Below are 12,963 nucleotides of genomic sequence, written 5' to 3' on the forward strand. Positions count from 1 at the left end.
GAGGGATGTTGAAGTGGGATGGGATGGGGAAGCAAGTTGGCTGACCTCCACAGTGCAGCTCCACTAGATCCATCCAGACTTCTCTTTCCTGAGACCTCTGCTCCAAGGCTTCATGCATTCCTGTCCCAGATCCTTTTTATACCTGACATACCCTCCTCATTTCTGCCTTTCCACAGAACAAGTGGCCCCTAGCCAAAAACTAACTTGGTCTTAAGCAGCATTGAGAGAATTACTGTCTGAAGGAAGGATGTTCTTTAGCCTAATATGAAATATTTTGTTCTATTCTGGGCACCATACTTATGGACGGTCATGGATGCATTGGGACATGCCCAGAAACTGGTGAGCAGAATTCTGGGAGGACTGGAAACCATGCTATATGAGGCTCAGACAAAGCAATTGATGTTCAACTTAAAGAAAAGATGTACTGTGAATATGAAAGTTGACTTCCATTATTGGAGAGCATATGGAAGTATGTAGAAACAGCACTAGACTTGTCCTTGTCCCCTGAGGCACCAAGAAGAGATCAAGGAGGTACAGGTTGTAGAGTGACAGATGTTGGCCCTGCTCCTTCTTATGGAGGAACTTTCTACCAATCAAAGATGTCTTAAGGTGGAATGAGCTATCTTCAGAGGCAGTGAGTCGCCCATCTCTGCAGGTCTTAAAACAGAGCAGGATGGCCACTTAGAGATATTGTTGAGTTGATTCCTGACCAGGTAGGGGGGTGTTGGAATTGATTATCCCTGATGTGCTTTCCAAATCTAAGACTGTGACTACCTGGGAAAGCCTTCTCATCCATTCCAGCCTTTCACTGATCTCTTCTTGACCAATATGAGCGCCAACAGTGCTTGTCTGTACTACTCAATTTAGCCTTTAGCTCAGAGGATAAGGCAGTATAGATGCTAACTTTTCATATGGGAGTCTTATTGTCCCAACTGGACCATGAACTGAGGGGCCATCTTTGGAAAAGAGTAAGGGAAAGGCAGGATGGAAAGGTGAGTAGAGTTGATGTGGGACTTGTTCTGAGACATTGGAAAGTGGAAAGAGCATTGGTCCGAGGGTCAGGGTCCCTGGGCTTTGGATCTAACTTTAAAACTATCTTTGTGACCTTACGCATGTCACTTCCATGTCCTGGGCCTTGATGTCCTCAGACAAGGCTGTTCTGTGCTGTAGTGAAGATAGAAGGAGAAGATCTGGTCTTTATTCTTGGAAATTTACAAACTAGCTGGGGTGATAACACTCCTGTGCATGATGTGACTTCAAAATATTAGTGTGGTATGGATCCCCAAGTACTGAGAGGCCACTGAGTGAGGAAGGAATATGAAGGTTCTTTTTTATATACCCACCACCCTTCTGAGCAGCCTAGTGTCTCTGGAGGAGACCAGGCCACAAGGCCAAGTGTCCAGAGATTTGGGCCTTTGTTGCCCTATTCTCTTTATCTAGCTCAAAAGGCTTCCTGGAGGTTGTATCCTTCTTTATCCCTTCAGCCCAAGCTTATTTCACTCTGAGGGCCTGAGAATTTGGATTTGAGTTCCTTCTAGTTGATCCTTGCATTTAGAGAGCTTTGGGTCCCTGAGGGCCTGAGGGGCCAACATTGGCACTTGATGAGTGTGAGGCTGGCATCCTCAGAGAACAGGGTCATCTGAGGGGACAGACAGGAAGTTAGAGGATTTGGGGCTGAGTAGGGCAGGGTTGAGTTACTGAAAGAGAGAGGACTCAACAGGTGTCCAGAGCTGGGGGATGGACACTCATTTCAACTTTTCAGTGGGTCGCTGTGGACATTACAAAGATTAAACAGAAGGTAGGGATAAGAGTGAGGTCTGTAAGCTACCCTGCAGTTTCCTAGGAGGGAGACAGGGTCCTGATTGTGGATGCCTTAGACTGCATTCTCAGTACTGTTGGGGAAGAATGTGCTCACAGTTCCATAGCATCCCTGTAAGAGAAGGCATGTAAGCAGAGGGGTGCTGCTAAATGATTAACAACCAGCTCTCCAGGAAAAAAAAAAAGCCATGTACACTGAAATTTAATCAGCATTATTAACATTTCCTTCATTAAGTAATGAAGTTTAGACTATCAGCAAAACAATAAATCAAGCCCTGTTTTGTAGCATTTGACAATTTCCAAGGGGTAAATGTTCACACTGTAAATTTTAAAATTGGCTCTCAAGGTTCAAGCTGGCTCCAGCATACCTCTGGGTACAAGTCTTAGCCCTATTTTGCAAATGAGAGAATTGAGTCTCAGGAAAGTGAATTGACTTGTCTGTGATCATACAGCTAGTGAGGGTTGGAGCTGAGATTAAAAAAAAAGTTCTCTAGATAGGTGGATAGATGGATAGATAGAAAGAAAGATGGATGGATGAGCAGATGGACCGACAGAAAGATGGATAGACGATGGATGGATAGACTGACAGAACAAGCATTAACTAAGCACTTATGAGTTTTAGGCACTGTGCTAAGAACTAGGCATACAAGGACCAGCAAACAAGCCAGTCCTTGCCCTCAAGGAGTTTACATTATAATAGAGGAAGATAGTATATAAAGGGGAACTAGAAATGAAGTGGAGGGAGATAGGGAAAGAGTATTGTGGCTAGTGAGGAGGTGGAGAAGTCTGGAGAATGAGTTGAATCGGGAATGAATTGGGAATGCCTCATGAAATGGCATTCTTTCTATTATCATAACTTTTATTTATACCCTCCAGACCCTAGCTGTGCCAAGTGAGCTATTTTTTTTTGTGGCCTTAATACATATTTAATAAATTAAATGGCCTACTATGGGTTAGGCACTATGCTAAGTGCAGGGGGTACAAAAAGAGGTAAAAAACAGTCCCTGCCTTCAGGAGACAAGAAGCAAACAAATAGGTACAAACAAGCTACATACAGGAGAAATAGGAACTAATTAAAATAGGGAAGGCACTAGAATTAAGAAGGGTTGGGAAAGACTTCCCATAGAAGATGGATTTCAGCTGAGATTTGCTAGAGAATGAAGAAGGCCTGAAAACCATTAAAATAGTTCAGACCAGTAGGTAGTAATGAGGGTCTATACTAGGGTAAGTGGTAGAAGGAACAGAGAGAAGGGAACAGATGGGAAAATGCTGCAGAAGTAAAATCAACAGGGCTTGGCGTTTCATTGGATATGAGAAGGACAGGAAAGGGTCAAAGATAACCCTAAGATTGCAAATAAATGTTGGAGATTTGTGGAATGGTGGTGCCACAGCAGAAATACTGAAATCAGGAGGAACGGTTTGAGAGAAAGGCAATATTTATCTCACAGGCATTTCATTCAAACCTGAGCTATTCTTCCAAAAAACCCTAGGGAGGATTTTTGAAGAAGGTGAGTAAAAGCTGTCTTTCTTTCTCTGTGACCAACACATTTGCTCTTATATACACTTGCTATTATAATTCATTTTTGCCCAAGCCCTCCCCACTCACCTTCGTGACCATGTATACACATATGAACACATGTGCTGTTACACATCTTATGTACCCTAGGGTAACAGTTGGTTCCCTTCAACATTTCCAAGAACAACTTCTCTGAAAGGGGACAAACAGCCTTCCTTTTTGCAGGGGGAAGGGGGAGTTGGAGGGGGAATCTCTTTCCATGGCTTTCCCCTGGAGTAGGGGGGGACTTTCCTCACAGGCCACTTAAGTCCTTCCTGTTATGAGTTAAAACAACACACAGCATGTATGAAAACAAATTCACACTGCTGTTGTTTTTAGCTGAGTATAGGAGACCGATGTTTAATTCAGGAGAAGAAAATATTTCCTCAGATGTCTAAATGCTTGTGGACCCCACTTGGGCAAGACTATAAACAGTTTGGGTTTCTGGAAATGGCAAACCTCACAGGGATAAATTCAGAAATTCCTGGGGATCCAGGGACTTCCTCAGGTACCTTCCTTGCCCAACCCAGGTTTTGGTGGGAATTTCTGATGGCCTTGGCCTTGGTCTCAAATGTGGCTAAGCTGATTTTGTTTTGCATTATGGGTATTTAAAATTTTTTTCCTTTAGAATTAAAAAATAATTCTGAACTTAAACACAAATAAAATGAGCATTTCTTTGTAAAGAGAAGAAAAAGAAAATATTATGACTCTTCTCAAACATGCCATTGATCTCCGTAGAAACTTAGTTCCTGTTGAGGCCATCTTATCTTGGAGCTCCCCTCCAATCCTCTATCCAAATGAACAGGTGAGGCTCTTTTTTGGGTGGGCCTGACTAACACAGGGCCAGGCCATGGAGAAGAGGTCAGTCATCCTTTCCGCTCTCCCCCCCCTCCCCGTAGGTAACTCAGTCTCGGGTATATTCCATTGCCCTGTAGGAGAGCATCTGCCCACCCTGACCAGAGTCACTGTTCCTCTTAATTTGCAAGTTTTGTTTGAGTAGATGTCTTTGGGAGGTATTACAGGAAACAGGTATCTAGATTTTCTCTTATGCCTCCACTTCATACTTAGAATCTCAGCATTGAATGGACTGGGTTGGAGTAGGAAGTTAGAATCTGAGAGTTGTAAGTAGGGAGGCAGCATGTGAAATAAAAAGTATGGGATTCAGCTGGACTTGGAGATGTGGATTTTAATTCAGCTCTGGCACTAGATAGACGACCTTGAGGCAAGTCACTTAATCTCCCTGGGTCTCAGTTTCCACATCTACAAAATGGGTATAATGTACTACCTATCTTATTGAGGGTGTTATGAAGAAAGTGCCTTGTAAACTTGAGGAAAATGTGGATAATTATTATTACCTTCAGTTGATACTGCATTATCTTCTGCAGCATCCTTGGCATGTGGCCCTCCAGCTTTTGCTTGAACATATCCAGTGGCAAGTAGTTTACTGCCTAATGAGGCAGTGGACTAGACAGGTCTAATTATTCAGAAATTGCCTGCTATATGCCAAGCATTGTGCTAAGCTCTGGGAATACAAAGAAAAGTATTAATACATTTCCTGAGTCAAGGAGCTCACAATCTAATAGGGGAAGGGGAGGCAAAAAAAAAGCTGAAAATATGGTGGTGGGGGATCAGGGAAGGGGATAATAAAGTCCTATAGCTGGGGTTGGAAATAATCTGAGGAGGTAGGAGTTACAGAGTTGATTTCATCTTGCAGAATGATGAGGTTCTGGAGATCAAGAAGTCCAGGAGGTGAGACAGGTGGAAACTGGTGAGCTCCCAGATGTTCATCCTCTCCATTCAGAGGGAAGGAAGGACCCCATGGGTATGGAGGGCTGAGAAGTTTTTGAGTTTCAGAGTTGATTTCATAGTGTAAAATGAAGAGTTACTGGAGATCATTAAATCTGGGAGGTCAGCTGGGTGAAAAATGACATCAAACAGTTGACATCTGGCCTTTCAAACAGTTCTAAGACTACCTAATTGTACTAGCTTCTAGCCCCCAACTTCATTTTTTCCAAAAGAATGATGAAAGAATGCTTTGCTTAAACTATATCTGTAGCTTATCCCTGATCTGCCAGTCTATTGACTGTCACATAAAAGAAACGAGGTTAGTCTGACATGACTGGTTTTTTAAACTAGATTAAATTTCCCTTCAATGAACAAAAATATTTTTCTCCCTTCTCCCTTTCCCCTCTCCCTATTGAGAATGAAAGAATAACAAAAACTTAATAACAAGTATGCATAGCCATGCTGGCTCTTGGTTAAAACTCAGAGAGAAATATCTTTCATTATGAAATATCAATTACAAAATTAATGGGAATCGTTCCTAATTATTGTCATTCTTACATTTATCCAGTGACACTTTATAATTTCAAAGTTAGTGGCATTATTATATAAATTAAATATAAAATTTATTTAAAACTACACGTGATAGCTATGGAAGTTTCATCAGTCAGCAAGTTCCTACTATGTGCTAGACACTATTGAATGCCAGGCTAGGGATATAGTAGAGAAAAGTAAAACAGATCTTGCCCTCAAGGAGCTTACGTCCTATCTGAGGAAACAACATGTACACGTATAAATTGATACAGAGTAGATACAAGGTTATCTGGGGCAGAGTCAGCACCTTGGCGGGACCAGGAAGGACCTTCTATAGGAGAAGGTACTTGAGCTGAATTTTGAAGGCACTAGAGTTTTTTTAAGAGTCAGAGGTCAGAAGGAGTGCAGTGCATTCCAAGACTGTCAGGAGATACTCTGGGCAAAGGCAAAGAGAGAAGAGATAGAAGGTTGTTTGTGAGAAGCAGTAAGAAGGCCAGTTTGGCTGGACAGTAGAGTGCACCTTGCCCATTCCTCCTAATCCCCACTTCCTCCCTCCCCCAGGTTACATAGCTAATACATAATAATCCTTAAAGGGGAGATGTAGATTGTAGATTGACTGTAGGTTAGGTTGTGAAGGCTTTTAAATATCCTATTCTTGTGAAGAATAAAAAAGATTCTTTTAAAATAACATTTAGGGCCTGAGCTGTATAATACTCTCTGAGAGCTTTTCTACTGTTTCAAGCTACTAATGAATAATTCATTGAATCTATTAAAGGTTGTAGTTACTTTAAGAAATCTAAAGATGAGTCTATCACCTGGACCTAAAAATTGAATTTGATCAGTTGTGAGAGGAATAGGTCATATCAAAGTCTAGCTGTCACCTTCCTCACTTGACTGTTTAACAATTTTTGGTCATCTGGCTGGCTGCACCTTCACTCCTGTCAGCCATGCCCAGAGATTCCTTGGGGGTTGAGAAAGCCCAGTGGCAGTCAAATGAGCTCTCCTTTGGGGAGTCTGTCGAGTGGCCACAAACTAGATATGCCTCTGTAGCAGCTGGGCTGCAAAGTGACATACACCTGACTACAGTTTTCATATTATTATTTTAAAGTATTTTTGATGCTTCAAAAACAAAACAAAACACCATGACCATTTCCTGATATGTCTCCCTCCCTGCCATTGAAACCCCTTTTGTAACAAATTAAAACAGCTTTATAAAAGGCAGTTGACCACATCGACTGTGTCTGATTGTGTATGCTGTGTACCACCCCCGTTGTCTTCTACCTCTCTCTGCCTAGAGAAGGAAAGTGAATTTTATCATCTAGTCTCTTAGTCTCTGGGACCAAGATTAGTCATTGTAGTTAATCTGAATCTGGTTGCTTTTCAGCGATGTTTTATTTACATTATTGTAATCATCCTGTATATTGTTCTCCTTCAAACTTTGGCCAGGATTTTGGATCTGTCCTTTGTTCTGATAACACTTTCCTTTGTATTCCCCTCATCCCCACTTCCACCTCCATTAGATTGAAAGTGCCTGAGAGCAGAGCCTGTGTTTTATCTCTCTTTGAATCATTAGTGAGTGAACAGTGCCTTGCATAAGGTAAAGGTAGACGCTCAGTGTATAGTAGATTTCCTGAATCTTCAGCCAAAGTAGATTTCCTGGGCTGTAGGGCTTTCCCAGAGTAGACCTCAGCTTTTGTTTTCCCTATTCTGGTAGAATGGAGGCTAGAAGAAGCCAAGGGATCCTCCCTTCAGCTCATCATCTACTTCTTGACCTCCAGCTCAGTGTCTCCTCTGGGACTGGCCAGGGACCTTCTCCTTAATCACAGCCACAGACATCCTCTGGTTGTCCTTTGAAATGAAAAGGAGGTGACTTGTCTTCAGGGTCAGTGTGAGGGGAGCCAGTATCGGGGAGAATGTTTCCTGGCCCAGGGAAGCCAGGGAACTAAGTCTCACGCACAGCAATTTCTTCACACGAAGCATAGGGCCGGAAGGTCCCATTAGCCAGCTTTTGCCTGCACATTGTGACCACCTTGGACTCAGAGCTCCCCCAGAGTTGTGATTTAGATAGCTCATGCCCTACATTTCCCCTCCTCTTCCACAGTTACCTACATCCTTTGCAGCAAGGTTTAAGGTTTTCAGACCTTCAGAGAGGGCTTCTGAGAGGCTTGGAGAAAGATATGAAAGCAGTCATATTAAACATGGCTTGTCTCATAGTCATCCAGCTTCTGTCTAAAAACTTCTAAGGGCACACAGCCAAGGGCAGATTGTAGGGGGCCTTGTCCCAAGCCAGGGAGTCCAGATTGACTATAGACTATAACTGGGTTCCTGGCTCAACCCACTCTGGGCCCAAACTGGAATGAATGTTTCAGCAACACAGGTGTCCAGAGGTATTTAGAGGTCATGCTTTAAAAACTTCACTCAGTCAAAGGATAGTTTTCCTTGGAGGTAGGGAGATAGGGGAACCTGGGAAACTGTTGTGTTGAGTGTGTGTGTGTGTGTGTGTGTGACACATTTCCTGCTTGTCTCCTCTCTCATGCTGGCTTTTGCCCCAGCTGACTGTCTCGGCTACAGCTTTGCTGGCTCAGTTCTCTCAGACTATTTCAGATCCCCAAGTATTTCTGTTCCCTTGTCCCTGAGACCTGGCATGGTCCTCACTCTTTCTTCCTGCCTGAGGCTCACAGACGTCAGCTCTCCAGGGAACCCAAGTCAAAGGCAATGACTCACCCTGAGAGAGGAGGGAGTTAGTGGGCTGGCATGGGGATCATGCTGATGTCCTGGATACAGATCACTTCCTCCCCTTTCCACATCCAAATCTCCCTCAAGGGGAGCCTGCTCGATGGTCCATGGACCTTCATAAGGCCATTTTGGGCCTAGGAATCACATCATAAAGACTCCCACCTTCTTCCCTGAATTATCAACTTGACTCAAAGGGTCCAGGTTTTTTTTATCCTAGATCCAATCTTAGCAGAGCTGTTATTGAACGGCATTTGCCACTTAAAGGGAGGCTTAAAGGCTTTGCCCTTGACCCTGAACTCTTTAGACACATGGTTGGGGAGAGTGGGATGTCATTGGAAAGAGGGATGAAGCACAGAGCTGGGAGTCAGTTGACCAGAGTTCTACTCCTGGCTTTGTCACTAATCTTGTGTTTGATCTTAGACAAGTAAGTTTCTTCTCTTGACCTCAGTTTTCTCATTTATCAAATAAGAAGAAGAATCCTTGCCTTGACCCTCGCAGGATTGTTGGGGGGAATCTCATGAGTTGCTGTCTAGAGGTGCTTTCTCAAGAATAAAGAAGCAATGTGTATGAACACAGAGTATCTTTGTTATGTAGAGGGCCAGCATGAACCAGGTAGTTTGGGTTGAGCAGCCTTAGAGTCTACTACATTTTAGGGAACATTAGTCTAAGGGAGGTCTCAGCTCTTCCAGTCACTCTGGGAAAGCATTCTGGAGAGAATGGATTTTTACAGTTTCAAAAATGAAACCTAGTAAACTGGGTTAATTCTGGGTCTTCTTGACTTACCGAGATTGGAGTGGTGTGTGTGTGTGTGTGTGTGTGTGTGTGTGTGTGTGTGTGTGTTTGCGTGTGTGTGTGTGTGTGTGTGTGTGTGTGTGTATGCGTGTGTGTGTGTGTGTGTGTGTGTATGCGTGTGTGTGTGTGTGTGTATGCGTGTGTGTGTGTGTGTGTGTGTATGCGTGTGTGTGTGTGTGTGTGTGTGTGTGTGTGTGTGTGTATGCTTGCGAGTGCGCTTGCATACCTACATGCCTTCTTACCCAAAGTGGGACCAGATGGGATGTGACTTCTGTAACTAGTCTTTCCCAGGGTGCCATAGACAACAGATCTCCTTACACCTGTGACCATTGACTCCCACAGGACCCCAGATCACCACTGGGGCAATCTAAGGTATACTGTCTAGACTATTTATAAACAGAATTGCATGACCTACTGTTCCTCCTTCATTTGCAGATTCTGGACTAGCAAGCGCTTTTTGTTTGTTTTACCATCTCTAACCATTGTCCTCCTAACCTTCATCTGTTTTAAAAACTTTAACCTTGCCCCTAGAACTCTTGCCCTGTATTTCTAACACAAACTCTTATCTATTTAATAACCTTCAACTTGTTCTTCTCATCCATCCACACCTTAGCTCCATGCTTGTCCCAATTCTGTTCTCTAACCTTGACCTCAGTGCTTGCTCTACCTATTCATAGTGTAATGGACTTTCACCTCCTTGAAAAGAGAGGTTTGTACTGCGTGCTAGCTTAGGAGTGCGCTCCCTCTCTCTCTCTCTCTCTCTCTCTCTCTCTCTCTCTCTCACTCTCTCTCTCTCTCTCTCTCTCTCTCTTTCTCTCTATCTCTTTCCCCCCTTCTCTCCCTCTCCCTCTCTCCCCCTCCCTCCCTCTCTCTTTATGTTTCTCTCCTTCCTTCCTCCCTCCCTCTTTTTGCTCCCTCCTTCTCTCTGTCCCTCCTTCTCTCTCTCTTACTGCTTCCCTCCCTTCTCTTCCTTTCCCTTCTCTCTCCCCTCCCTGTCTTGAAATAAGAGATTAAACCATCAACAAGCATTTGTTAAGCACCCACTATATTCTAGGCACTGGGGACACAAATACAAAGAAGGAAAGAATCCCTACACTCATAGAACTTTCTTGGAGACAGAAGTAGGGAGGAGGGAGTCCACTCTGTGGTGCTGGTCCTGAAGTCAAGAAGACCTGAGTTCAGATTTAGTCTCAGACACTTACTAGTTATGAGATCCTGGGAAAGTCACTTAACTTCTGTCTCAGCTTCCTCGTTTGTAAAATGGTAGTAATAATAGTGCACTTATCCCTTGCACATTGCAAATATTGGGGCACCATGGTTCCCCCTGCAATCTGGAAAATCCATATAAAATTTTTTTGGCCCTCCCTTTGTACCAGAGAAGAAGTCTGAATTTTTTTCTTTTTCTTTTATGGGGTGTTCACAGTACCTTATTGTAAAATGTGGGGGTCATAAGCTCTGTGTCATCTGCTGGTCTTCACATATTATCTGCTGGCCTTCATGTGTCATCTGCGGCTTCTGCAAAACTCTCCCCAAAACTCCCATTTAATTTCTCATGCAAACCCATGAGATATCAAAACTATGATGGGGAAAGTCACACTGTGGAAGGGATGACTGCTATCTACTTTCCAGGGTTGCTGTGAGAGTAACATGAGGTAATGTTTGCAGAGTACTCCATTAACCTTAAAGCTCTATGTAAATCCGACCTATTCTGATTGCTATTTTCATGATTATTTCAGGTGGGGGGAAGACTGGTGCAAAGGCATAGGAAATCTGAGGCCAGAGAGGAACATGAATGGCTCTTTTCAAATACTTTAAGAGCTGTCATATGTAAGAGAGATAACATCTGGCATTTATATAGTACCTTAAGATTTGAAAAGTGTGCATCATCTCCTGTGATCCTAAAAACAATCCTTTGAGGTATTATTAAGGTATTATTCTTTCCATTTCACAGATGTAAAAAAACTAAGACTTCAGTGAGATTAAATGACATTTCCGTTGTCATGCCACTAAAAAAAAGTGTTGTTGTTCAGTCATTTTAGTTGTGTCTGACTCTTCATGACCCCCTTTGGGGTTTTCTTGGCAAAGATACTGAAGTGGTTTGTTATTTCCTTCTCCAGCTCATTTTCCAGATGAGGAAACTGAGGCAAACAGGGTTAAGTGATTTGCTTAGGGTCACACAGCTAGTAAATATCTGAGGCCAGATTTGAACTCAGGTCTTCCTGACTCCAGGCTTCTTGCTGCCCCTATTAATAAATGTAGGAGGTAGAATTTGAACTTTCTAGGCTCCAAGTCTACTATTCTTTCTACTAAACAATATTGCCTCTAGGGATTAGACTTTACAGCATCAAAGAAATCTTTATGTTACATTTTAAATGAGTTTTTATTGATGTCTCTTGTTTTTACATCACCATAATTTTCTCCAGTATCCTATGCCTTCCCTCACCTAGAGAACCATCCCATATAACAAATGGGATTTTCGAAAAGACAAAAAAGAAGAAAAAGAAGAGGAAAAAAAATCAATGTAACTGATCAGTACATCAAAAAAAATCTGCAAATATGTGCAACGTACAGTGCTTTTGGACCTCGCATGTCAGCAGAAGAATTGGGTGTGGTAGGACTGTCTTCTCATACCTCTTCTTTCCATCCATGTTCGTTCTTTATGACGTTGCAACATTCACTTTTGATTTTTTTTGGTCATTTTTGCTGTTTACATGTTTACATTGCTGTGATTGTGTATATTATTTCCTTAACCTTGGTTATTCCATTCTGCATCAGTTCATGTGGATCTCTCTATGCTTCTCTGTGTTCATCATATTCATCATTTCTTACAGGACTGTAATATTCCATTATATTCATGAACCATGATTTGTCTAGCCATTCTCTACTTGATGGATATCTACTTTGTTTCCAATTCTTAGCCATCACAAAAAGTGCTGCTATAAATATTTTGGTGTATTTGAGGACATTCTTCTTATCAATGGTCTTCTTGGGGTGTAAGCCCAATCTCTGGGTCAAAGAATATGGACATTTTATTTGCATAGTTCGAAATTGCATTCCAAAATGCTTATATTGATTCACAACTCCACCAACAATGCTCTAACTTTTTTTCTATGCTGATCTTTAATATTAAGGTCCTGTATCCATTTAGAATTTAATGTGGAATATGGTGTAAGCCAAATTTCCACGAGATTACTTTCCAATTTTCTCAGCAGTTTTTATCAGAGTTGTTTTTCCCCTAAGTGATTTATAGTTTTTGGTTTATTGAACACTGAATTATTTAATTCCATGGTGTCTGCCTGTTGTTTGTTCCACTGCTCTATTTCTCTATTTTTTTAAAAATCAATTTGAAATGGTTTTGATGATTACTACTTTATAGTGTAGGTTTAAGGTCTAGAAGTGCTATTCCTACTTTGTCTCTGACTCTTCATTGTTTCCCTGAAATTCTAAGTTTTTGTAGCTTTTTATTATTTTATCAAGTTTTATTTGATTCAAGATTCAAGATTTATTTGATTGATTTATTTGATTTATATTGTATTAAAACTACAAATTAATTGTGGTAATACTCTCATTTTGATCATATTTGTATAGCCTATCCATGAGCTAAATAGTCTTCTAGCTATTGGTTATTCTTTATTTCTATGAGGAACATTTCGTAATTGAATCTACACACATATTTTGCATGCTTTGGTAGATTGATTCCCTAGATATTTAATACATTTTATAGTTGTTTGGAATGGGGTTTCTCT

General features: G+C 41.9%; 1 protein-coding gene across 1 annotated transcript in view; it reads left to right on the plus strand.

Annotated features, from left to right (window-relative positions):
- Positions 1 to 309: 309 nt before the first annotated feature.
- LAMA5 (laminin subunit alpha 5) overlaps positions 310 to 12,963 on the plus strand; it is a 95,243-nt gene continuing 82,589 nt past the window's right edge. The window contains exon 1 of the mRNA XM_036749893.1: positions 310 to 339. Coding sequence (XP_036605788.1) covers positions 310 to 339 — 30 coding nt within the window. The remainder of the gene's footprint in view (positions 340 to 12,963) is intronic.

This window comes from Trichosurus vulpecula, chromosome 3 (assembly GCF_011100635.1).
Source record: "Trichosurus vulpecula isolate mTriVul1 chromosome 3, mTriVul1.pri, whole genome shotgun sequence".
Lineage (NCBI taxonomy): Eukaryota > Metazoa > Chordata > Mammalia > Diprotodontia > Phalangeridae > Trichosurus > Trichosurus vulpecula.